This window comes from Eleginops maclovinus, chromosome 6 (genome assembly GCF_036324505.1).
Source record: "Eleginops maclovinus isolate JMC-PN-2008 ecotype Puerto Natales chromosome 6, JC_Emac_rtc_rv5, whole genome shotgun sequence".
Classification (NCBI taxonomy): Eukaryota; Metazoa; Chordata; class Actinopteri; order Perciformes; family Eleginopidae; genus Eleginops; species Eleginops maclovinus.
The window spans coordinates 24,783,519-24,811,476 of NC_086354.1; the positions used below are offsets into that span (position 1 = coordinate 24,783,519).

The 27,958-nt window shown below is 43.5% G+C and overlaps 1 protein-coding gene across 1 annotated transcript in view; it reads left to right on the forward strand.

Moving 5' to 3' along the window:
• The window catches only part of efr3a (EFR3 homolog A (S. cerevisiae)), a 69,755-nt gene that overhangs the window by 12,493 nt on the left and 29,304 nt on the right, over positions 1–27,958 (forward strand). Inside the window, 5 exon segments of the mRNA XM_063885668.1 lie at positions 14,078–14,154; positions 15,523–15,650; positions 16,315–16,465; positions 22,442–22,563; positions 26,009–26,158. Coding sequence (XP_063741738.1) covers positions 14,078–14,154; positions 15,523–15,650; positions 16,315–16,465; positions 22,442–22,563; positions 26,009–26,158 — 628 coding nt within the window.

Sequence of the window (27,958 nt, forward strand, 5' to 3'; positions counted from 1 at the left end):
TGGAGCACTAGTGTTACACAGTGATGTCAATATGTTCTGTAACTTTGGGATTTTAGTCTTTGCAGACCATTTACATGCACATAAACACACTACAGGGAACACCCCACTAAGTATAACAGGGCCTCTTTAAGGCCGTAGTTTGTGTCTGTTGGCTCCTCCCTGTGGTTGCATGTCGGGGTCTTGAAGGTGTTGCTGTTATTTTTCTACAATAAACCAGCAGTGACCATTTTCCATCATACTGTATATTGTCTGTACCCTTTCACACGTTTCAGAACAAACATACACATGTGTAGTGAACAACACATGGTACACACACACACACACACACACACACACACACACACCCACAGGTAAGAATAAGTAGGAAATCTCCTCCTCTGAGCGTTCGGTTCATCCATAAATCCTCCGCCGCCTCCTGAGACCTGAGAGATGGAGAGTGAGTCTCGGCAGTGAAATGTCACAGAAAAGTCATTACAGTGTGTCACTCCTATATCCTCCGTGTGTCATGCATCACTGGCGTGTGTGTGTGTGTGTGTGTGTGTGTGTGTGTGTGTGCTCGCAGAGATTTGACAGTTTACAGGAGCAACGTGTCTTAAATCCAGTCCAGTTTTATATCTCGTATTTGATCAGCTCTGTCCTTTCCAGAACAAAGATAAAAAAGGACATTCGTTATTTGCTTCTGTACTTCCATGCCTCCTATTCTCCCTTCCTTTCCTCTGTCCTTCCGACCTGACTGCACTTCCTAGTTCACTTATTATACAAAATCCACTTCTTCCTGTCTCTGTTACATAAACATCTGCCGGGCTCCGCTGGGTTTGGATCTGGAGGTCGTGTTGTTCCTCTGAGGAAACCCCATGTTCTCGGTTCCCTGTTGAGATGATGATGGATTCGAGGAGCTTATCGTTCTGCACACACCTTTTATTAAACGGAGAAACAGTCGGGATGAGGTTTGTTTTTTGCAGATAAAAATAAGTGAGTGTGTAGAACAGTACCACTGCATTTCAGCAGGAAGTAAACTCCAGCCCAAAGACATTTCAATGTTTAAACACAAGGTTTATATATAATCTCTTTTAACAGAAGTTTTAATAAAGAAAACTCCTCTTTTTTTGTTGAGAGGGTATTTGTTTAACCAACAAATAAGCACTGAATTATTTGACAGAAACACATTGATTGTCCAAGGAATTAGACTCCAGACTTTAGTGGCTATCGTATCGAGATCCCAAACAGGGTTCGATTGGAAATAAATGAAGTTAGTTTTGCGTCCTTTAGTTTGTCAGAAAGTCACCGAACCTCTCGACTCCCAAGAAAAGACGTTGAGAATTGTCCTTAAACGAGCAGCTATCCAGAGTTCTAATTGGATTCAAATCAACACGTGTATATTAAGTGAACTTTGTTCTGTATTCCTGATGGTGTTACTGCAGCAATGTGTTCAGGCATTAAAATATTAAAAAGGTGGAATAAAGTGTAAATATATTCAAATGGAAACAATAAAACGGCAAATATAAAACACATCAACGGTAGAAAGGACATTTATCTCAATTAATAATCAATATTCTGGATAAGTGATGTTAAACGCCTTCAGAAGTATAGATTTACACTACAGCGGAGAGTGTGTGTGTATGATAGGAGATACGTTTCTGATCTTTGTTCTAAATCTCTGTGCCGAGATTTCAGATGTGTCGACGTCTCCTACCTTCCCACCTGAGAGCCCGAGTTTCTCCCGCCTCCTTATCCTCCCCTCCCTCCCCCGCGTTCCCCTCCTTCGCCTCGGAAAACGTGAACCCTGGGATTTCATTTGACTCGGTTTCCATTTCCCCCCCTTTGTCTCCCCCGCATGAATATTTAAATGAGAAAGAGTGAGCTTCCCCCGCCTCCGCCACAAATCCTCTATCTCCAGTCGGATCGTGATTCAATTTACACTTAACGCATCTATCACCGAGTGTTTCCTGGTCACCGGTTAACCGTTCATAAGTCGATAGGATCTGATGCTACGATCCATCTGACTTCTGTGTGAATAACGAGGAGCATCATGAATAACCTCTGTGAGGCTCAAAGTGAAACATAGAAATACAGACAACTTAGAAAATAGCTTAGCTTGTGAAGAAATTCCTTTAATTTAGGATTCAATTTAGTCTGTCTGGGGTTTTTATCGGGGTCTCTGCGCCCTCAAACCAAAGTACAGATTTCCCCCGTAAAAAGCAACACCACCTTCAGCACTGCAGTTTCTCCTCATACTGTGTCTTTCTAGAAAAAATAAGACATTGTCATATAAGAATATATAAGACTGAAATAAAACAGAGATGTTTCTTTCTCTGGAGGACCAGATCTAGACGATGGGACGAGCGATTACAAAAGACAAGACACATTTGGCTTTATAGCACATTTACCGTGTAGAGGCCCGTTAATGTGCTCTATTTAAACTATTAAATACATTAAGGAAGAGTTACGAGACACAACGAAATACAAGCTGGATAATTAAGGTGGATAAAAATAAGGGAAGCAAAATAAATTCACTTCTTTTAACTTCAATTTAAAGGAAAGCCAGAACAGCTGTTATAACTAAAGCATCTTCTAAGGTCTTTGTTGGTCAGCTCCCTAAAAAACAACAATTATCAAAAGGTTAATATTGGTGTCTGCTATGGTTTAGGTATTTAAAATGTCTCAAGGATGTTGTAGATTAAATTAATATCATAAGTTGTGATGCAAAGAGTGTGTTGCTAATAAAATGCCACTCATTTCAGCCTTTGTTTCTGAAAGATTCCCAATGCACGCAACCAATATGATGATTATCCGTTACGAGAGAAAGACTTCCCTCTCCTTCCCCGGACTTTGTCATCGGTTTAATAAATAACTGCCTGTTGGGTGAAACATACCGGCCAATAAAGCACACAGAAACCCTCAGTCCAGAATGTGCCTTGTTAAACCCATATACTGTATTTGTGCCATGGGGGGTCGAGTCCCCTGAGGGCCCAAAGTATGAATGTGAAGCAGCCTGACTGTAAACTGGATTAAATGATTTGATGGAAGCAGATGTTTCAAGGAGGTTTTGGATTCACCTTCAAGGGTGGTCAATACAAGTTTAATGTAGAATCTGATTATACGGTCCATAAACCGGCATATGTGAAGCTTTAATGAATCACTTTGATTTATGAGTGCTGGTTGTTGTGTAGAAGCTCAACCATGCAGGTCTGTTAACTGAGCTATGAAGGAACTATGACATCACATGACTTCACGTCTCCACCGCTAAGCTAAAGGCGGCTAATGTTGGGCTATAAAGGAACTACAGCACGGTCACATGACTTCACGTCACCACCGCTAAGCTAAAGGTGGCTAATGTTGGGCTATAAAGGAACTACAGCACGGTCACATGACTTCACGTCACCACCGCTAAGCTAAAGGAGGCTAATGTTGGGCTATAAAGGAACTACAGCACGGTCACATGACTTCACGTCTCCACCGCTAAGCTAAAGGTGGCTAATGTTGGGCTATAAAGGAACTACAGCACGGTCACATGACTTCACGTCTCCTCCGCTAAGCTAAAGGTGGCTAATGTTGGGCTATAAAGGAACTACAGCACGGTCACATGACTTCACGTCTCCTCCGCTAAGCTAAAGGAGGCTAATGTTGGGCTATAAAGGAACTACAGCACGGTCACATGTCTTCACGTCTCCTCCGCTAAGCTAAAGGTGGCTAATGTTGGGCTATAAAGGAACTACAGCACGGTCACATGACTTCACGTCTCCTCCGCTAAGCTAAAGGTGGCTAATGTTGTGCTATATAGGAACTACAGTACGGTCACATGACTTCAGGTCACCTCTGCTAAGCTAAAGGTGGCTAATGTTGGGCTATAAACGAACTACAGTACGGTCACATGACCTCACGTCTCCTCCGCTAAGCTAAAGGTGGCTAATGTTGGGCGTGAAGACGTTTAGTAGTCTGGTTTAGACACTTGTTAGCAGCCGTTGTTTTTTAAACTCTCCCGTGGGGTATTTACTGACCTATTTTATGTCATAGATTACAAATCTTTTCAGCTTGTGCTAACCACAGACTTTATATCAGGCTAACAACCAAAGACACATTCAGAAACCATTGACCCTCAGACCAGGGAAGTGTTAACATAGACTAATTTACGGGTTTTAGGACTCATTCCTGCACCACTCCATTATAGTTTACCAGTAACTCTAGGAAACACCATCAGAATGTGGGATAAGATTGCATTTTTCATCTAAAATCTAGGACTCTCTATCTATCAGTGGAGGGTTGCTACATATATTCAGAGACGGGCCAAACCACCAAACGTTTATCAATGAGACACTCAGTTTTCGAAGGACACTGAGTCCTTTATAAAGAGCTGTTATGATCAGTGACCCTCAAACTGTGGCTCATGTCAAATGTTGAATGTTGTTCATCGTCACAAGCCATATTCAGAGTCTCGATAGAGTTACAAGGACTGTGCCAACGTGTTAAAACATTCAACCCTGAAGAACCAAACTCAGACTTTTAACCATCATAAAGCAATGACCTAGAAACCAGGGTCATTGTACAAACACTATAGCAAGCGTGAGTCATGAGCATATTGAACAATCCCCATGTTGTATGCGGTTTAATTAAAAAGGAGGTCCAGTTTTGTGTTACTGCCAAATACCAGGCATAGTGAGTCAACTTTCTTTGGCAAACAACAAAATACAAAAGAGGCTTTTATTTGGGCTCCTTGCTGGGGAGTATTCAGAGGCAGATCACCCTGCTGCTGACTGGACGCCATGCAGCAGAGAGCGAACAAAAACTGCATTTTAAGTAGTTTAATTTTAGATATCCGAGCGACGGGGAGGCTTTTAATTTATGGGTCATCATTTGTTTGTCGTGTGCCTGCGCCCTTCAAGGTTCAAAAGCAGGACGTGGGGATGCAAGTCAATGAGCCCACCGGGAAGAGGGAAGCAGACGCTCTGCACGTTTGCACAAATGGCGTAGATAAGTTTAACAGATATTCAGGTATGAATGATACAGACCCAGAGCCACGGAGCACTGTGAGAGTGTCTCTGTTCGTCAGTCTCCTTAAAGACTTTCCTTTTAAGCTCTGGAGTCACGGTTCCTCATATTTACTGCTCTTATGACGGTGGTCCTTTTTGTGATGGATGTTGAAAGCAGCATCAATTATTTAAACCTGTGGATTTTATCTTCTAGTCCTGTCTGAGATATTCAGTCTGGGTCAGGGGTATTTATAAAGACTTCAAGACATACAAATAAACCCGGTATTCAGCCTTTCATCCTGTTTGTATTTCAGGATTATTCACGTGATTTGAAGTCGGCACAAAATGCGAAAAATCCAATTTTCTTCACATGACTTTCTGGAAATTGGTTGGAGGTTTCAGCCACAGTCAAATGGAAACCTGACTGGTGTATGTGTGTGTGTGAAGAGTGTGTGTCCAATAAGAGGCTTTATATGAGAAGTGAATGTGACTTCACCCATTGGTTGTACGATTTCAAAGCATTGCGTTTAAATGATTGGCACTTTCATTCCTCTGAAGTGTCCAGCTACTCATAAGAGTTACAACCTGATTGCAGTGCCAGTTCTGAATCTCACGTCCAAAACGGATAAAATAACCAATCCCATTTTTCTATTTTATACAAGAGGAGGATGTATTCACAGTGACTTCACCCATTGGTTTGTAGGGTTAGGGTTTGCTGTTGACTTGAGGTTTTGACATGAAGTTCAACCCAATGTTCGCCATCGGTACAGGAAGTAAAGGTGCAGACTCATGACTTCAGATTTACTTTAAAGCCATACCTTCAGAGTCCCTGCTGTTTCAGTCGGACAACAACCAGCTTCATTAGACAGCTTGGGATTCAACGCTGTGTTCATGGTCGTAATGGAAGTGCTTGCTTTGGTGCAGAATCAGAGCTGAAGAGGACCTCTTTCACTTGGTTTTAAAGTCTTTTTTTAAACGGTCTTCTCTCCTCATCGTCTTTAGATTGTACCACTTAAGTTTGAACCAGGTATATTTCCGCTCTCCTTAAGGCCTCGCTTACGGCTCATTTCAATCCGACTTCTATGTTCCCAGACTTTATTTTGTTATGTTTCTCTTCTCCAAGGGCGATCAGAGGGTCGTGTTAACAAGCTCTTCTCCAGCCTGAATCTGTGTGTTGTTGTCAGATGAAGGTTGTCCTGTCTTTCATCTGCTTGTCAAAGCTCAGACTGACTCAGGAGGGCTGAGGGCGCTCTTTAATCTCGTAGATTAGCCGCCTCTCGGACGGTTTAGTTGTAGATTGAAGTACACAGCGCTGCCGGGGGTGAGATCTCCTGTGGACCGGTGTAGAGACTGAATATAAAACCATCCTCTATCAACACAGAGACTTCCCTTTTATATACTGTTGAATTATCCACAGAAATACAATCCTTTGTCCTTGCGTTTAAGCAAATGTTGGGTCAGTTGGGGTTGTAAATAACACAGCTGCTGGCTTGAACAGAAAATGCCTCTACGAGAATTATGAATTATAGTTTTGGTCATTTTAGTTAATTGAATTCTTCGTTTCTTTAATCACAGCACAGCAGCAACCTAGCTGTGTTTACATGTAGATATGAAACTGGTTTGATGAAATAAATGATGTGGGCATGGATCTGATAATCCACAGGTCTTTATTGCAGAGACGACGTCATTGTGTTCTTTATTGCGTCATTTTAGCATTTTTAAGCACAAGTGAATTGTACAAATAGACAACTTTTTAGCAGTTAAAAAATGATGATGTTGCAAAAATATTACACGTTATTTCTTGAGAAACCCAAATTGCTCCTGTGGGTATTTAGAATTATGTAATCACACAGTGCCTGTCCAAAAAAAAGGTCACACTCTAATATCCGTTGGACCGCCTTCAGCTTTGATCACGGCACGCATTCGCTGTGGCATCGTTTCCACGAGCTTCTGCAACGTCTCAACATTTATTTCTGTCCTGCATTCTTTTGATCTTGTATTGATGACGGGAGATTCAGACCACTGCGCAAAGTCTTCTCCAGCACATCCCAAAGATTCTCAATGGGGTTCAGGTCTGGACTCTGTGGGGGCCGATCCGTGTGTGGGTGATGTCTCATGCTCCCTGAACCACTCTCTCACAGTCTGAGCCCGATGGGTCCTGGCCTTGTCCTCTTGGAACATGCCCGCTCCATCAGGGAAGAAGAAATCCCTTGATGGAATAACCTGTCCTTCAGTATATTCAGGGGGTCAGCTCACCTCATTCTTTGGGCACGTTGCTGAACCTAGACCAGACCAGCTGCAGCAACCCCAGATCATAGCCCTGTCCCCTACAGGCTGGAGACCTTTTTTTTGGCAGGGCAGTGTAGTATTGCAATTTGGAAAAGTCCAATGGATTCTACGCCCCCAAAACATACATTTAGACAAACAAATGACTTTGTGCTTTCTGGACTTAAAATTCGACCTTTGTCGTGGTCAGATTTTGGTAGACTTTTAGTTAGTAAGTACACCTGATACTACAATCCATTGAGAAACCTTTGGGGTCAAACCATATTTTCATCTGACTATATTTCTACAGTATGGATTGCATGCACTCAGGATAAAAAGTGTCTAACATGTAAAGCCTCTTGAACACTTGGAAAGGCTCTATAAAAATACTGTTTATTTATTATTATTGACACTACTTTTCCAATCTGAAGTCTCCATTATGCACAGGTTTACTGGTGAGGATAAAAGGGAAACTAAAGCTGCTGAAGCGGGTGTCTCTTTGTCTGCTGGCGGCACGAAGGGGACCGGCTTCTTGTTATCAGGATATTAAAAAGAGTGGCTGCAGAAGGCCGACACTTACTGTATCACTTACTGTGGTTATACACTTCAGTTTCACTTGTTTCTCTGGGTCAGTTGTGTGCAGTCTCTGAAACTGGCCCTGGGTCCAGGGTCAGTCTTCCTCTGGATCTCGTCTTGCCGTGCACACAGCGTCCGGTAACCCGAGCCCTGCAGAGCGGCCACATTAACCCCGCGGCTTCTCGGGTTTTCTGTCAGAGCGTCGGCTTATCCCAGGTGATGACGGACTGCTGGCGTCCCATTGGCTGATGCCGGTGTCCGTCGGAGAGGTGATGTGTCCTGAGGCGGGAAGAACTGGTATAGAGGTGAAGGTGTAGGGGGAGCTTTCTGAATGAAATGAGGCTCAATGTGGAGACCTGATCGTACCGTTAGGACTCCATGTCTGACTTGTAGAAACTCAGAGCCGGTTTGGATAAACGTTGTCCGGTCATGCCGTCTTGCGGTGTGCACCTGAGGCGGGGGATCCTCAGGAGGTACCGGCAGGTTCCCCGCACTGAGGCTGACGGAGCCTTCAACTACAGCCGAGCCTCCAGCAGGAGAGGCCTGATCAGCTCTGGTAGGTCGGACCCCAAACCCCTCAGTTATTCCACCTTTTTGGAGGGATTATTTGAGCCCAGTTGGTGTACTGGTTTGTATAAATGACATTTTGATTTATACTTCCTGGATATTTCTTTTCAACTCTGATTTTAAAATGCAGTCAAGCCCGTTCTTCATATGGTGTTGAATATCGGACGACATGTTTTGCTTTGAATCTGCAGCGTGGTTCATATTTCTTCTCATATCTCAGTGTGTGTGACAGCGGGTGATTGTGTGAGCGTTTAGGTTTTATTCAAATCTGTGTGTGTGTGTGTGTGTGTGCATCAGGATGATGGATCTGATGCTGTGTAATGGCCTCTCCTCCGCCGGCTGAGTTAGTGATGTGTGTGTGTGTGTGTGTGTGTGTGTGTGTGTGTGTGTGTGTGTGTGTGTGTGTGTGTGTGTGTGTGTGTGTGTGTGTGTGTGTGTGTGTGTGTGTGTGTGTGTGTGTGTGTGTGTGTGTGTGTGTGTGTGTGTGTGTGTGTGTGTGTGTGTGTGTGTGTGTGTGTGTGTGTGTGTGTGTGTGTGTGTGTGTGTGTGTGTGTGTGTGTGTGTTTTATTTATTCATTTTCTTCTTATTATATTCTTATTAACATCTCAGCGTACTCTTTGGTAAAGAATGGGTTTTTTAATATCATTTAAGTATATTTTTGAATTGCTTATTTTTCTTTTCATTTCTTTTAGATTTTCCTCGAAACTAATCACAGATATTTAACCTCTGGTCAAACGGAGGAGCAGGCAGAGCCGCGTTGGATTGGTTGGTAAAGGATGTTAGTTCAGACGTCATCTGAGTTTCGGGTGCTTCTTTGTCCAGTCAGGAGATGGAAGTGATGTTGGATATTATTTAAAACCAATTTCTACAGATAATTCATCAGCTGTAACGACAAGACACTCCGAGATAACCGGTTTCCTTCTGCATGTACTCTTGTTGAAACACTGATCTTATTAAAACACTTAGAGACATAACATATTCAAATAACAGTTCTAGAGTTACAAGAGGCGTATTTGTTTCTCCGTTTGGCTTAAAAAAGGACATGTTCTGCTCATTTTCTGGTAAAAAAAAGCCTAAAAAAGCAGAAAATGTCAGTGTCCTGCGCTCAGGTCCTAGGTTTTAATCTTTATTATTAATAATAATACTTTTTATTTAGAGGCGCCTTTCAAAGCACCCAAGGACACCTTACAATTCATAAAATATATTTTTTTAAAAGACGTTTAAAATGGTTAAAAAGGACAGTAACCGGGAGAGGTAGCACTACAGTGAACAGGCTGATCTGAACAGGTGGGTTTTGAGGAGGGGCTTAAGTGTGGTGATTGTGTCGGACTGTCTTTGGTGTACATTTTCCAACTTTCCAACAAACTTCAGGGTGACCGGGGACTACATTTCCCAGGAGCCCCTGCTCAGACGCTCAATGTAAGGTTTCTGTGAGTCAGTGAACACCTCTCAGGGTACGTTAGGCTCCTGAATGCCTCTCCTGAGGTGACTTCTCTCGGTCTGGAGATTAATCGGCTTCCTTAGCGCTCGTATCAATGGCCCGTTGCCAAGACAACCTTTACAGAGCGACGGCTTTAAAGCGCTCGTTATGGATCCAATTACCTGCCACATTAGGGTATGAAGCGACGGGGGGGCTCCGGTGTGAGTATTAGTGCAGCCAGACAGCTTTAATGGAGTTTAAATCTAAAGGGCTGAGGAACGGGCCTCACGTTCTGACGTCTGCTGGCTGCGTCTGGGGATTTCATTTAGACCGGAAGCATGAATACGAGCCAGAACCATCAACAGGCAACATGTGAGTCTGTCTGAGGGCTGCAGAATACATAGAAATTACTCATGCAGGGTCCAAATCATAGTTAATACATTGTGGTTCTGCAGAGACGCCTACAAAGGCCACTCTACAGACTTTGATGAGTCTTGTGTGTGCGTTTAGTTTCCTGTTTGATTTTGAAATGCATTTTCTCCTTCTGTCTTTACTTGTCATCCTTCCTGTGTTTCTCCTCCCCTCTCCAGCTGTGTGTAGTCCTCTGGTTACCCCTGTGTCTGTACAGTCTTGTCTTCCCTTGTGCTCCTTGTTGGATCCTCGTAGTTGTTCCCATGCATGCTCCTGTTGGTTTTCCCTGGGCCTCTGCACCTCGTGGTCCTGGTTTTGTTCCTGTGCATGTCTTTGTTTTTCTTTGCCATCATCTTTTTGTGGATTCAAGTTCCCTTTCTGTTGAAACTGCTCTTGTTTTCTTGTGCTGCGTTTGGGTCCTGCACTCTTACCAAACCCTGACAGGACTGTTAAGGTTGAAACACTGTTAAACAGACTCTATATTGCGTATTTTTCCAAACTGTGAAGCCCTAAATGGCCCTAGTTACATCTTTCAATCAGAGCGATAAACGGTAATGTAATCATCTGGTTTGGCAGAAATATCGACATAAAATGAGTAAGAAGAGAAAAATTAGATGGAAGCAGATCTACAGGCTAACCTCAGTAAGGAAATAAGACAGGTACTTTATTGATCACAAATTATGTAGTGAATTACTGTTCATATAACATATGTATGTGATCTACTTATGGAGTTACCTGCGTTAGGGTCAAACTGGTTTTCTGATGAATCCCTTCCTCTCGTCTTGAAAGAAATGAAATTTGGTTAATCTCTCTGCTTGGAGGCCGGTAGATCAGTGCTGCAATTCATTTTTAATTCTCCTAATAGAGTTGTTTTCTATCCATGGAGTTTCCTGTTAATATCATGGGACTTGATGAGCATCTCCACCCTCCTTCGGTCCAGTTTGAGCTTCGTCTGAACGGGATGAAGTTGGGTGTGTGTTGGGAAAAGGCGGTCCTTATCGATCGTCGTCTGGAAACCTTTTCAGTGGTTTAAGTCTGCTGCTCCTTCAGGAACAACGCTCTGACATTTCACTGAAGACACTCTGCTCATTGACCAGGAAGGAACATCACAGATCTGAGCCCAGTTTGACCATCTGTGTTTATCTGACCTTGGCCATAAATGTTAAGTCTGGGTGATCAGGAAATAATAAAGCTCTCCACACTGCTGATTGCTCTGTTTTTAAATGTTGTAAAGGGGTATGTGGCCCAGAGTGAGAGTAAGCTGTGCTTTGTATTTCAAGGGTGTTCAGAACAGAAGGATCCTTTCATGTTTTGGTTGGGGTCCTGAGGACATTTTTACTGGATATTTCTGGAAAAAGGAAAACGATTGGAGTCCATTATGACCTTTAGAAACTGTAGAGAGAATGGTTGGCTGAATGTTTTCTTGATGCTTTGTTTTGGAGTGGTACAGTGATGACATGTTTTTGTAAACCGACCCTGAAGCTAGCATCTCCCTTTCCATTGGATTTGGGATTATTGCAGAAAAAAAGATTCTTACACGTTTCATTCAGCGGGATAATCTCCACCATTAACACCCCTTCAAGATTTCTGAAGTGAAAAGCTAATGTTGGGCTATAAAGGAACTACAGCACGGTCACATGACTTCACGTCTCCACCGCTAAGCTAAAGGCGGCTAATGTTGGGCTATAAAGGAACTACAGCACGGTCACATGACTTCACCTCACCACCGCTAAGCTAAAGGCGGCTAATGTTGGGCTATAAAGGAACTACAGCACGGTCACATGACTTCACCTCTCCACCGCTAAGCTAAAGGCGGCTAATGTTGGCCTATAAAGGAACTACAGCACGGTCACATGACTTCACCTCACCACCGCTAAGCTAAAGGCGGCTAATGTTGGGCTATAAAGGAACTACAGCACGGTCACATGACTTCACCTCACCACCGCTAAGCTAAAGGAGGCTAATGTTGGGCTATAAAGGAACTACAGCACGGTCACATGACTTCACCTCACCACCGCTAAGCTAAACGTTGGGCGTGATGAAATTTAGTCGTCTGGTTTAGACACTTCCTTTAATTTCCAGTGGGTTATTTACTGACGTCTTTTATAAACACATCTTTATTCCAACCCTATCTCCCTACACATCCTGGGATAGGTCATCTCCTATCGACTGACATGAATTAGTACGACCGGCAGCAGCATCTGAGTCGATAAAAGAGAAGTTGTGTGTGTGTGGGGTGAATAAGTTAAAGCCAGAACAGGAACGATTACCAGTGGAGCATCAGGACACTGCAGACTGCACTAAAGAGTCTGACTGTGCTCACTGACATTTGAGAGAAACTTGGGCTTTTGTAGAAATCACAAAGAACACCGTCTGGGTTTTGGACTAGTTTACTCCGGTGAGGTCAATACTATCCATTCAACCCAGACTTAAATGTTCAATTGCAACTCCATTGTGTCAGGAAACACAAAACATCCGCATTTTACCACTTCCTGTTCCCTGGTCTGGAAGTTAATGGCTTTCTGAATGTGTCTTTGTTTGTTAGTCTGAAATAAGGTCTGTGGTTAACACAAGCTGAAGAGATTTATATTCTACGACATAAAATACGTCAGTAAATACCCCACTGGTGGATTTCAAAATGGCGGTTGCTAACAAGTGTCTAAGTGAGACGACTAAATGTCATCACGCCCAACATTAGCCACCTTTAGCTTAGCGGTGGGGACGTGAAGTCATGTGACCGTGCTGTAGTTCCTTTATAGCCCAACATTAGCCGCCTTTAGCTTAGCGGTGGTGACGTGAAGTGATGTGACCGTGCTGTAGTTCCTTTATAGCCCAACGTTAGCCGCCTTTAGCTTAGCGGTGGTGACGTGAAGTCATGTGACCGTGCTGTAGTTCCTTTATAGCCCAACATTAGCCTCCTTTAGCTTAGCTGTGGTGACGTGAAGTCATGTGACCGTGCTGTAGTTCCTTTATAGCCCAACATTAGCCTCCTTTAGCTTAGCGGTGGAGACGTGAAGTCATGTGACCGTGCTGTAGTTCCTTTATAGCCCAACATTAGCCTCCTTTAGCTTAGCGTGGAGACGTGAAGTCATGTGACCGTGCTGTAGTTCCTTTATAGCCCAACATTAGCCTCCTTTAGCTTAGCGGTGGTGACGTGAAGTCATGTGACCGTGCTGTAGTTCCTTTATAGCCCAACATTAGCCACCTTTAGCTTAGCGGTGGGGACGTGAAGTCATGTGACCGTGCTGTAGTTCCTTTATAGCCCAACATTAGCCGCCTTTAGCTTAGCGGTGGTGACGTGAAGTCATGTGACCGTGCTGTAGTTCCTTTATAGCCCAACGTTAGCCGCCTTTAGCTTAGCGGTGGTGACCTGAAGTCATGTGACCGTGCTGTAGTTCCTTTATAGCCCAACATTAGCCGCCTTTAGCTTAGCGGTGGTGACCTGAAGTCATGTGACCGTGCTGTAGTTCCTTTATAGCCCAACATTAGCCTCCTTTAGCTTAGCGGTGGTGACGTGAAGTCATGTGACCGTGCTGTAGTTCCTTTATAGCCCAACATTAGCCGCCTTTAGCTTAGCAGTGGTGATGTGAAGTCATGTGACTGTGCTGTAGTTCCTTTATAGCCCAACGTTAGCCACCTTTAGCTTAGCGGTGGTGACATGGAGTCATTTACGAAGTTACTGTGAAGGTCCATCAGTTCTCTAATGTTTTGCTCTCAAGTCTTTTCATTTCATCACAATTGTCCTTGTCTCTGGGCTCCTAGCAGCCTTCATCTGATTCACATTATCATCAGTTGGACCTGTTGGTAGCCGTTTATGATATGAAGTCAGTGTGACCTCTGCTAATACTCATGTTTTCTTCTTTGTTGCAGGAGTGTGTGGCTGCTGTGGGCCGCTGAGGCCGAGGTACAAACGCCTGGTGGACAACATCTTCCCTGAGGACCCCAAAGTAAGTCACCTCCTCAGTTAAATGAAGGTTATGATTAAGATGCTGGGCCAATATGTAAACTATGACTTCTAAGCAACCAATACCTTTGACTAAAGTAGACAAAGGCGCCATAAGAGGTGAATGGATACCTGCTTCTTGCAAATCTAATGGAGAAAATAGAGGAATGTGCACTAAATATTCCTTCATTTTATTAAAGAAAATGTCCTTGAAGCCGCTCTGTATTAGGTGGAAGTTGATGTATAATGAGAAGTGGGATGTCAGGGATGAACCCACAGACGGTATCCACATTGCTCTGCAGCTCCCCTCACTTTAATGGAGATTAATGTCTGAGTGTCTCTGCTGCTGCCCAGTGTTTCCCAGTGCTTTCCCCAGTGTTGTTCAGCTGTTTGGACCCTCAGTGGCACCTCCACCTCCGGAGAGCTTCCCACACACAACACAGAGATAATTGGACCTCCGGGCCTCGTGAAAGCTCTGATGAGTCATGTTATTAGATCCGACACGGCGCTGATAACGGGACCGTGACAAGCTATTATCCTGCGTTTGATTCCTCGACCTCCGTTAATTAATCCGCTAAATGTGTACATAGTTTGGACTATACACGAGGGAGGGGTTTATATCCCTCTCACCACAGCTCCAGGGCTTCCGAGGGAAAAGGAAAATGCTCGAACGGCCGAGACCTTGTCATTTAATTATGAGTTTGTGAGAGCCGGAGGAGCGGAGACTCTCTCAGGGGGAGAGTCGCTCTCTATCCAACCCCCCCCCCCCCCCCCCTTTGTGTTTGAAACCTGATGATCATATGTGTATTTTCTGTCTGTTGTTATATACAATAGGAGCCTGAAGTCACACTGAGTCCTTTAAAATGCGCTGAAAATGTCCATGAACCAATCAAAAAGGCCCTTTTTCTCACCAGCATGTTTTCTTTAGTTTTGAGGAAGATGAGGAAACAGAACAACGCCTGGACCATTTTTTTTTTGGATCAGAATCGGAAGATGTTTTTTATCCTGGAAGAAATAATGTTTTTTGACAATTTCTTAAATTTGAATAAAATGAAAATATATATAAAAAATGTATTTCAACATAAAAAGTAAAATATAAAAATAATACAAATATTTATTTTAAAACAAGAAGTTTAAATAATAAAGTACAGTAAAAACATAAAAGTTTAAAAATTGAAAAATGTAAAAAATAAAATTAAGATCCAAAAAAACATAAAGTTAAATAAAATGTTCAAAGAAACAAAACAAAAACAAGGAAATAGAATATAAATATTTACAATGATCAACGTGGTATTGCCAATGTCTTATTCCCAGTAAAGTTTTAGGAATTGGAGACCTTTTAATCTGGACCTCCTTGTATTCTTTCCTCCAGGATGGCCTCAGTAAATCGGACATGGAGAAGCTCACCTTCTACGCCGTCTCTGCTCCGGAGAAGCTGGACCGGATCGGAGCGTACCTGGCCGAGAGACTGAGCCGAGACGTGGTGCGCCACCGCTACGGGTCAGGGTCTTCTCTTAGTACACACACACACACACACACACATTAAAAACAAGAACAGAGGTGATCCCTGAGTTTCAGCTCAAATGAAGCAGCAAAAGTAAACGCCTCTTCCCCGCTCAGTCTGTTGAAGACAGACTGAGAGACACACAGTTACTGGAAATCTGAAATAAAGCTTCATTGAACTCTCCCAATGATCACAACTCTTCCCTGAACCTCCCAGTGAGTTATGCTCTCTCAAAGGGATGAAAATGTGACACAATCTCCCTGTCGTATTCCTAAAAGAAGACAGCAGATCAATACAGTGATGATGGAGTAAGGACTGGCGTTTAATTGGCTGTGGCTTTTATTCCCAGACGTGGACAGATGGAAGTAACACATCCCTCTCTCTCCGTCTGTATCGGGTCGTTATGAATCCGTCCTCAATCTCTCCTCCAGCCCACTGACATGTTCTCGACTCCGTGACTTCACTCAGACCCAAAATCTGTCCTTTTTATTCCCAGATGGAGGAAACTAATTAGTCTGACATTTCTACTTCTTCCAATTTATGTCATGAAACCTTCACAGAGGATGTCCATCACAACAGACCCACAGAAATAGTTTACCATCTTCATGCAGAAGTGTCTTTTTGTTCGAACCTTCATGTCCCTGATGTCTGATTGTGCAGGAACGTGGTGATCGCCATGGAGGCTCTGGACCAGCTGCTGATGGCCTGCCACTCACAGAGCATCAAACCCTTCGTGGAGAGCTTCCTGCACATGGTGGCCAAGTTGCTGGAGTCCAGAGAGCCAGACCTGCAGGTGCTGGGGACCAACTCGGTAAGATACACCCCCTGCAGGAAGAGTTGTCCACCTTCATGATCCTGAACGTCCCCCAGCGCTCCGGTCCCAGCTGTGTGCGTCTCTCTTTAGTGTCCCCTGGTCTCCAGCTGTGTGCGTCTCTCTTTAGTGTCCCCTGGTCTCCAGCTATGTGCATCTCTCTTTACTGTCCCCTGGTCTCCAGCTGTGTGCATCTCTCTTTACTGTCCCCTGGTCTCCGGCTGTGTGCATCTCTCTTTAGTGTCCCCTGGTCTCCAGCTGTGTGCGTCTCTCTTTAGTGTCCCCTGGTCTCCAGCTGTGTGCGTCTCTCTTTAGTGTCCCCTGGTCTCCGTTGTGTTGGTGCTTCTTGCAGCGTTTGGTTTCTGCAGCTTTTAGTAAACGATGCTCATGTTTCCTCAAGCTGCTGAATGTTCTCTAGATGCTGCATGTTTCTCCTGATGGAGGAGGTTTGGGACGTTATAGTGCACCCCTAATATGAGACATTTACGGTGAGGCCAAACCAGAATTACTCAAATTGCACACACCCACGAACATATGCAACAAGCAGAAGCAAAACACATCTGTCTCCAGCAGCCCGGAGGTGGATGTCGGTGGTTAAATACCTAATTTAACTTTAACTGGCACTGGAAATGGGCCTTTACCATCAGCCTCTTTAAGCCCGGCGGCAAATGTCAGCTGGATTTTTATCCCGCACGTCTTCTGAAGGTGAGCTCAAACTTTTTATTCCCCCTCTCAGTGCCTGACGTCCTTGCTGTTGTTGGAGGTTAATCTGAGCAGGAAACGGAGCCGGGGTTCAGATGTGAAAGCCTCTGCATTATTTATGTGTGGTATTTAGAGTCACCGAGGAGAAAGGGAGGGGGGGGGGTGATGTTGGTTCGGCTGCACAGTAAAGGTCTCTTTTAAAGGCAATACTTTAAAGTAGCGACCTGCAGAAACACAGATCCTTTACTGAAACGTCTGTGTGGATTACAGAGCCGGAAGAAAAGCCTTACTGAAGTAAAGCAGAAATACAACGGTCTTAATAAAAGAAGCAATAATTGTGAGCAAAAAGCAAAAGGACCCGGTATGCTAAATGGGTCGTTGAACAAGTTCTGGATATGCATGGACAAAATAAAGAAATAATCAAATACATATTAAAATAAACACTCCGTGTCTTCTTCTTCGTCTTCTTCGTCTTCTTCTTCTTCTTCTTGTTCTTCTTCTTCTTCTTCTTCTTGTTCTTGTTCTTCTTCTTCTTCTTCTTCTTCTTCTTCTTCGTCTTCTTCTTCTTCTTGCCAGTTTTTATAACTGACACATCTAGTAAATTTAAGTAGACATCAATACAAATATGTCAATAATACTGGATTTGTTGCATTAAAGCAGTTATGAATTAAAGGCTAATCAATTAGTATTTTGAGTCTCACATGCTCCAGATTATTTTTTGCAAGCGTCTAACCAAAATGGATTCAGTATAGTTTCAGGTGCGTTCACTTTCAGTTTAACCTCAAATGAAAGAGGCTCAGATCGTACAGTCTGTATAAAAGTGTGTGGGAGAAACACAGGGATTTGAGCCTTTGCAGACCATTTACATGCACACAAACCTATAGAACACACCACAGGAAGTGGCGTAATGGGGTGTCCTTCATGTAAAGTGCATAATGAAAATCGATTGTTTGCGGCAACTTTTGGCGTCTTTAGCTTCTCTTGGAGACGGAAAGAAACCTTGGTTCCAGAGGTGATGACTCACTCTGGAAATATTATACATTACACACCGGGTTCCTAATCAATCTGAGAGTGACATTTCATTAGAAACAAGCTCCATTTTTCTACTTTTCTCCCACTCTGAACAGAACAGCGTTTCTATTTTTACCGCCCGGCATGTGTTGCTGTCGGAGCTGCCAGCCGCTCCCTGTTTCCACATTTATCTGCCAGCAAACTTTATCTCAGGAAACTGGCAGACTGCGACGGCTAGAAGTGTCTCTCCCTACGTCTCAACAGAGCAGACACTCATCCGTCCACATGAAGACACTGAGTCACCCTCTCAGGGGACGGTATTTATAGCCTGTGGACCAAAGAGAAATCTGTCTGTTCAGCCTCCCTCACATTGTCTGGATCAAACACAGTTCTTGGGCAGTGTTTCAAAGTAACTGTAGTACCCCAAAGTGTTATGATAGAAATGTATAGTAGGGGTCCCCAGCACGTAGAAAATGCGAGATGCTAACTTGCATATGTTGGGCAATTTGCACAATGATCACAAGTTGCATTAGTTTGCTTTCCCAGACGAGTGCTAATAACAGGCTTGGCCGATTTGGACAGTTTTGCTGTGGTTTTGGAAGTTATTGAGGGTGTTTAATACATTTCTGACATTTTTATGTACATGGCAGTTTGGAGTCCCCTAATACTTAAAATTAGACCCAAAATCAGTCCACCAGGGCTGTAATATATATAAACATGGCTACTTTTTGGTTAAACCAGCCAACATTTTCCAAATCGGCCAAGCCATCTTTTAGCTATTGGTTGCATTAGCTAATTAATGCTAATTGCCCAACATATGCAGGTTAGCATCCGGCAGTTTCTATGTGCAGGGGACCCATACTATACATTTCTATCATAAAACGTTGGGGTTACTTAACATTTTCCTGGTTCACTCTGCTGACAGATCTCTCTCTCTGATTTATCTCTTCTTAATGCCTAACTGACGACATTGATAGTTTTTGTTTCTTAGTTCTCTAAATTCACGCCGGTCGTCCGCTCTTTTACGGTGTTTTTAAACCCCTAAATCTGACACTTTTGGAAACCCTGCAGAACCCCATTTCAGATTGGCCACTCTTCAGATAGCTTTTCAATCAGTACGAGATAAATGAAGATCTTTGAAACAATTAGACCTGCTTTAATCCTGATGGGGTCTTCCTAGTCATGATCGATCCTTCCCTTATTCATCAAACAAATTCCAGGTTTTGCTGACTGTCCCGTCCATCAGCTGTGAAATGCACTGAAAAGAATAAAACGTTGACTTGAATTAAATGTATTTTGTCAACAACTTTCACATGACTGCATCAGGTTGGTTGAAAGCAATAATACTAAGTTGAACCTAACATATTCATCGGGTTATGAGGAATGAAGGAAGGATACATCATGCTTGAGAAAACCCAATCAGGATTAAATCAGGTCTAATTGTTTTCAAAGGTCTCCATTTCCGTCAGTTCTGATTTAAAAGCATCTCAAGCGGGTCCAATCTGAAACGGGGCTCTGCAGGGTTTCCAAAAGTGTGGACGCTCGGTGTGAATGTTCAAACCAAAGAAAAAATAACTGGCTGTAGCTTCAGGCTAGAGACGACTCTTGGTTGGTAAATCCTATTTCAGAAGTCTTGGCTGTTTGGTGTTTTCATGCCAAACTCATTGAGACACTTCCCAAGATCTTAGTTTCATCCAGAAAATGTGAAGGAGGTTGAACAGACGGACAGATTTCTCTTTGGTCCACAGGCTGTAAAAACCGTCCCCTGAGAGGGTGACTCAGTGTCTTCATGTGGACGGATAAGTGTCTCCTCTACAACACACACTCTCCCACACACTGCAAATGTCAGGTATCAAGGTTGTCCAAGAACTCTTCGATTGGTAGACTCTCATACAGATCTTACAGCTACCATTCAACTTACAGGAAGTGAGTGTTTGACACGTTAAAAGGACAATTTCCCTCCATCTCCATCTTTGACAGGATGATTGGAAAGTCGTCCGGCTTTTATTGACTTCCACGTTTCTAAATGCTCTCTGCGATGTATAATGACCCACTGAAGCAAGGTGGGAATGTGTCTGTTAATGGATTCCAGCACTTGTTATGTAATCAGTATGCATAGATAGAGAAGTAAAACCAGCCAATTTCACTCTTTAATGCCTCCTTGTTGTTTCTCTTTCTTTTTTAAATGAGCTCTTTGAAAATGGCCTGAGGGAGGAAAGAACTAATGGATCTGGTGTTTGTATCACCCTCTCATTTGCTCATTATAGAGAATACTAAGTGCTTTGCCATGAGGCATCGCTGAGACACGAGGCCTGTTGCTTTCTGAATGTTCTTATTTACATGATGAAACCTCGGCTCCAGACAGAGTTTCCTCCTCTTCTCATAAAACACAGAGCCTCTAGACATTAGATTTTCTTGTGTTCACCACCGCTAAGCTAAAGGCAGCTAATGTTTGGCTATAAAGGAACTACAGCACAGTCACATGACTTCACCTCACCACCGCTAAGCTAAAGGAGGCTAATGTTGGGCTATAAAGGAACTACAGCACGGTCACATGACTTCACCTCACCACCGCTAAGCTAAAGGCAGCTAATGTTTGGCTATAAAGGAACTACAGCACGGTCACATGACTTGACGTCACCACCGCTAAGCTAAAGGAGGCTAATGTTGGGCTATAAAGGAACTACAGCACGGTCACATGACTTCACCTCACCACCGCTAAGCTAAAGGAGGCTAATGTTGGGCTATAAAGGAACTACAGCACGGTCACATGACTTCACCTCACCACCGCTAAGCTAAAGGAGGCTAATGTTGGGCTATAAAGGAACTACAGCACAGTCAGATGAATTGACGTTATCACCGCTAAGCTAAAGGCGGCTAATGTTGGGTGTGATGACGTTTAGTTGTCTCATTTAGACACTTGTTAGCAACCAGCTTTTTAAATTCACCAGTGGGGTATTTACTGAAGTATTTTATTTTGTAGAATAAAAATCTCTTCAGCTTTTGTTAGCCACAGACTTTAATTAAGGATAACAATGAAAACACATCCAGAAATCCATTGACTTCCAGACCAGGCAACAGGAAGTGCTGAAAGACTAACCCACTTCCAGATTTAGCACTTGTGTCCTGGTTTCCCTCCTGTGTTCCAGTAACACAGTTTGGGAAGCTGAGGGGAAACTACTCTCCTGCAGCAGCTGCCAGCTTCCATCTGAGCCCTTAGTCCCGGGAGAGGTTAGGTACCAAATGGGAGGAAATTACCAGGTAGAGCGGCGGGGTTCTGGTCACCGATGGCGAGCTGTAGAAAAGGCAATTTGTTGCAGTGGACAATGATGGGCTGTTGAGGAGCACAGCTGACGGCGAGGACACTCCTGTGTAGAGGGAGAAAATTACAGGCTGCACGAAAAGGGCAAGGGGCTGGGGGCTGTCTAATGGCTGCTATCGTTACCACCATCGCTTCCAGTTCATCCCCGTGCAAGGGTATGGCGGTATATCTGCTCACTGGAAACGCTCTGCATGTCTTTGTGTTCTCGGTGACGTGGAGTTCTGATCAGGGGGAGTTGAGTATGAGAGCGAGCTGTTGGAGGTGGATTGAAGACATGATTTTCTGAGTCCATACTCATGTGTCTCTCTGACACCTCATAATCTGAAGAACTAACTAACATCTTGAACTCAATACCTTTGTGCAAAATAAGCGACTACTTTTCAACAAATTCAATGTTTCTTTTACCAAATATCTCAGGGTGTTTTGTAGAAAGATATGGTGTGAGGTGATACCGTGGTGCTGATCTTGTTGAGAAGATAAATCAATTCTGGCGAGAACATGACGCCTGGTTACACGATGGCCGTAAACAACAACCCGACGTCTGAGCTCCGTGAAAACCAAAATGTCTCTGCCGTCTGACGCTCCATTTGACACCATCTTCATATAAAAAACAGAGAAGAAGAAATCCCATGAATGCATTTAGTAGGTGCAGAAAAACAACATTTGAATGACGTGAGACGGAAAACAGAAATTCTATGCCTGGATTTAACAGACGAGGGACGAGTTTTTAGAAGTTTGTTCCATGATTGGCGCATAGACACTGAAAGCTGCTTCTTCCTGAAGTAACTTTTCCAAACATTGCTTTGCTGACGATTAATGGACATTTTAAGGGCCGTAATGTTACGAGAACTCTTCCATCTGGACAAACCTCAGCCACCAATATCTTCTCAAGGGTCCTAAAGAGCATGACACTAACGAACTTCCTGTCTTCTTTTCTCCAGTTTGTGAAGTTCGCCAACATCGAGGAGGACACGCCGTCGTACCACCGTCGCTACGACTTCTTCGTGTCCCAGTTCAGCGCCATGTGCCACTCCACTCACGATGATGCCGAGACCAGAACCAGGTAAGAGGACCTTAACCCCCATATCCTCACCACCAGAAAAACTGTGACTTGAATCCACTTATTGGGTAAGCTGGCCAGCTCGGTTGTGATTGGTCTACCGCTTAGAGATGTCCCGCCCCTTAGCCTATCACGTACAATGTGTGGGAGCGCAAGCGTGTTACATGGTGATGTCACTATGTTCTGGAAGTAAACAAAGGAGTCCAAGGGAGGCGTTTCAGGCAGGGAACTGTTAATGGAGGAAACACATGGATGTTAGCCTCTGCAGACCATTTACATGCAACAAAACCTAAAGGACACACTACAGGAGAGCGGAAACCCCAGAAAGCAGAATTTAAGAAAGGCCCCTTTAAGCCCTCCTCTGTCCATAGGTATTAGTTCTGAGGTTCCAACATTTTCCAGCTTAAAATTATTAAGTATATTTATTATTTTGCACTTTTTGAAACCCTGCTGAGTGTAGAAGGACAGCCTGGCCTTGGAAGCAGCAGGTAGATCCACTAAAAGCTTGTAGGTGTCATCTGGAGTTCATGTTGGTGTTGTCAGGCTCTCGAGGAGGGAGATATTACTGGACCACATAGCTCTGATCCTCGACCCCTCGCAATTAATTTTGGTTTATTTTTATAACATTCCTGGCCCTGGTGGGTCTGCCAGATGGAGACGGAGCTAATCTTTGATCGAGGGTTGAACCTCACCGCTGCAGTCCACAGAAGAACCCCCACGGTTCAGAACAGGATGGCTTATTGATCTGTGAGGAGATGAAGGATCCGTCTCTCTCTCCTCAGATTCTTTCATTATCTTCATTTCAGAAGCAAAACTAATCTTCATATCGTTCCACAAGTGAGGCGGCGGGCCGTAACCGAATGATGAATTGTTTAATTTCACTCTCTAATTCCCTGGAGCTTCATGAGAAATCAGCAGGCTGGTTATTAATAGTGAAAACAGCTTCTCTGATCGGTTCTTCATCACAGGGTGGAATTAGGCTGGAGTCGGAGAAAACAGCTCCTTTAATTAAAGCCTGGGTACTGGATAAAACCACATCAATTATTATTAGTGTTATAACTATGATAATAGCATGAGATTCAATGCAATGAATAATTACAATAATTCACACGTATTTCATTATTAGTATTTTATGTCCTTTTTTTAAAGGTTTTATTGAAATCATTTTGTTTTATAATAATTATTCAAGTCAAATAAATAGTTATAAATGTATTCTCATGTCTTTCATAATAATTATTATTATTCTGTATTTTTTATTAATATATGTAGTTAGTATTATTATTTACTGTGATTGTTGATTATTTGTATTAATATTTATATTATTACTTTATTTTGATTGATAAGTATATTTAGTTTTTCCAAATAATAATAATAATTACCATCATGCGTTTAACCGACATCACCACAGTTAACAGTGTGTGTGTGTGTGTGTGTGTGTGTGTGTGTGTGTGTGTGTGTGTGTGTGTGTGTGTGTGTGTGTGTGTGTGTGTGTGTGTGTGTGTGTGTGTGTGTGTGTGTGTGTGTGTGTGTGTGTGTGTGTGTGTTGTGTGTGTGTGTGTGTGTGTGTGTGTGTGTGTGTGTGTGGAGATGCTGGCATTATTTTTCATTTGACTGGATGTCTCTCTGCGGCCGTGCTGTTAGAAGTATGACTTCTTACCTCCCCCCCCTCCCACTGTATTTCATTACTCCATCTCTCTGTAGGCGGAGAGGAATTCCCAAATAGATTTCCTCCGCTGGTTATTGGATTAGGCCCAAGGCGAGGTCACCCACACTGTTCTTCATATTATTACTCACACAGGAGACAGGAATAGTCAGTCGCTGCGCTCTGATTGGTTCAGAGACCCTGTCGAGGTGTGTGTGTGTGTGTGTGTGTGTGTATGTGTGTGTGTGTGTGTGTGATTAAGATGAGTTCTTTAGAGTATGAAATAGCAGTTGAGAGACACAGAGTGAGTCAGCCTCCCATAAGTAGGTGGAGAAATCACAAACTACCTTGGGTTGTTAAACGAGTACCTTATGTTCAGGTGTATATCAGTATGTAGTGTCTCTACTTTAAAGAGTCCTCTCCTGCTGATGTTCAGGTGTATATCAGTATGTAGAGTCTCTACTTTAAAGAGTCCTCTCCTGCTGATGTTCAGGTGTATATCAGTATGTAGAGTCTCTACTTTAAAGAGTCCTCTCCTGCTGATGTTCAGGTGTATATCAGTATGTAGTGTCTCTACTTTAAAGAGTCCTCTCCTGCTGATGTTCAGGTGTATATCAGTATGTAGTGTCTCTACTTTAAAGAGTCCTCTCTGCTGATGTTCAGGTGTATATCAGTATGTAGTGTCTCTACTTTAAAGAGTCCTCTCCTGCTGATGTTCAGGTGTATATCAGTATGTAGAGTCTCTACTTTAAAGAGTCCTCTCCTGCTGATGTTCAGGTGTATATCAGTATGTAGAGTCTCTACTTTAAAGAGTCCTCTCCTGCTGATGTTCAGGTGTATATCAGTATGTAGAGTCTCTACTTTAAAGAGTCCTCTCCTGCTGATGTTCAGGTGTATATCAGTATGTAGTGTCTCTACTTTAAAGAGTCCTCTCCTGCTGATGTTCAGGTGTATATCAGTATGTAGAGTCTCTACTTTAAAGAGTCCTCTCCTGCTGATGTTCAGGTGTATATCAGTATGTAGTGTCTCTACTTTAAAGAGTCCTCTCCTGCTGATGTTCAGGTGTATATCAGTATGTAGTGTCTCTACTTTAAAGAGTCCTCTCCTGCTGATGTTCAGGTGTATATCAGTATGTAGTGTCTCTACTTTAAAGAGTCCTCTCCTGCTGATGTTCAGGTGTATATCAGTATGTAGAGTCTCTACTTTAAAGAGTCCTCTCCTGCTGATGTTCAGGTGTATATCAGTATGTAGAGTCTCTACTTTAAAGAGTCCTCTCCTGCTGATGTTCAGGTGTATATCAGTATGTAGAGTCTCTACTTTAAAGAGTCCTCTCCTGCTGATGTTCAGGTGTATATCAGTATGTAGTGTCTCTACTTTAAAGAGTCCTCTCCTGCTGATGTTCAGGTGTATATCAGTATGTAGAGTCTCTACTTTAAAGAGTCCTCTCCTGCTGATGTTCAGGTGTATATCAGTGTGTAGAGTCTCTACTTTAAAGAGTCCTCTCCTGCTGATGTTCAGGTGTATATCAGTGTGTAGCGTCTCTACTTTAAAGAGTCCTCTCCTGCTGATGTTCAGGTGTATATCAGTATGTAGAGTCTCTACTTTAAAGAGTCCTCTCCTGCTGATGTTCAGGTGTATATCAGTATGAAGTGTCTCTACTTTAAAGAGTCCTCTCCTGCTGATGTTCAGGTGTATATCAGTATGTAGAGTCTCTACTTTAAAGAGTCCTCTCCTGCTGATGTTCAGGTGTATATCAGTATGTAGCATCTCTACTTTAAAGAGTCCTCTCCTGTGTTTGTGCCTCAGGATCCGTGTGGCGGGGATCAAGGGTCTGCAGGGCGTGGTGAGGAAGACGGTGAACGACGAGCTGCAGGCCATCATCTGGGAGCCTCAGCACATGGACAAGCTGATCCCCTCCATGCTGTTCAACATGCAGGACAGCGAAGACCTGGACAGGTACTACACACAAATACAAACAGCTTCATCCAAAGTAAACAAAGAGCTGGCTTTATCCTCCTGCCCTTGAGTTTCACACGATCATAACTCATGTAGGAAAACTACCTTCTCTTTATCTGCATCTTTTATTTCTCTCTCTTATCACACGCGCACAGTGTTGTATGATTTACTGCGCTTACCGTCCTGTCGGGTTTCCTGCTTCCTGTCACTTTGAGTTAACGTGGAGGGTTAAGAAACAGAAGGTGTTCAAGGTCAATGCTGTTATTCATAGAGAGACGAAAGGAGACGTTCAGTCCTACAGCTCATCTTATTCAATTATATGATAAATAAGCTTTTTTAGTCGACGACTAAACGTCATCACGCCCAACGTTAGCCTGCTTTAGCTTAGCAGTGGTGAGGTGAAGTCATGTGACCGTGCTGTAGTTCCTTTATAGCCCAACGTTAGCCTGCTTTAGCTTAGCGGTGGTGAGGTGAAGTCATGTGACCGTGCTGTAGTTCCTTTATAGCCCAACATTAGCCTGCTTTAGCTTAGCGGTGGTGAGGTGAAGTCATGTGACCGTGCTGTAGTTCCTTTATAGCCCAACATTAGCCTCCGTTAGCTTAGCGGTGGAGACGTGAAGTCATGTGACTGTGCTGTAGTTCCTTTATAGCCCAACATTAGCCTCCGTTAGCTTAGCGGTGGAGACGTGAAGTCTTGTGACCGTGCTGTAGTTCCTTTATAGCCCAACATTAGCCTCCTTTAGCTTAGCGGTGGAGACGTGAAGTCATGTGACCGTGCTGTAGTTCCTTTATAGCCCAACATTAGCCTCCGTTAGCTTAGCGGTGGTGACCTGAAGTCATGTGACCGTGCTGTAGTTCCTTTATAGCCCAACATTAGCCTCCTTTAGCTTAGCGGTGGAGACGTGAAGTCATGTGACCGTGCTGTAGTTCCTTTATAGCCCAACATTAGCCTCCGTTAGCTTAGCGGTGGCGACGTGAAGTCATGTGACCGTGCTGTAGTTCCTTTATAGCCCAACATTAGCCTCCTTTAGCTTAGCGGTGGTGAGGTGAAGTCATGTGACTGTGCTGTAGTTCCTTTATAGCCCAACGTTAGCTTTTTACTTCAGAAATCATAAAGTGGAGATTATCCTGCTGGACTAAACGTGTAAGCATCATAAAGGTGTGGTTTCTCACAGAGATTATTTTCTGCAATAATCCAAAATCCAAGAGAAAAAACCCATTAGAATTTTGTGGAAGGAACCGTTGCGATGCTAACTTCAAAAATACTTCACCACTGCATCATCTGTATCCCAGTTTGTACTTCCTTGCACAGAGTAAAGAAAACCTCTTCTCTTTGACCTTTTTTAACTTCTGTAATGTCGGCTGCCTTCAGTGTGGGGGGGGGGGGGTGTTCAGGATCTACAGTAAATCCCGCCAGCAGGAAAAAATAAACCTCCGTCTGAACTCGAGCCCGGGAATTAAATCGGCCGCTCTCCTCACACCTCGTCATATTCCTCCAATCCTCAAACCCGGCTCTGCAAGAGGCAGAAATCCTGGAGTGTGAGGAGTTTCTGCGTCTCCTCATCCCCTCCTGGGAATGGGGGCGCTGCTCGCTGTTCTCTGGGGTTTAAGGCCGGGATGATTTATGACGGAGATCAACGAGGCGGGACAGGTGGCTTAACGCTGGGCTCACCTGTCGACTCACCTTAAGTCCTCTTACTCCGTTTCTCATCTTCTATGTATTCTTTTCCAGACCCGTCTTCTCTCTGTTAGATTCTCCAATTTCCCACAAAGAAAGAAATCAGAAAGTTTTGGTTCTTC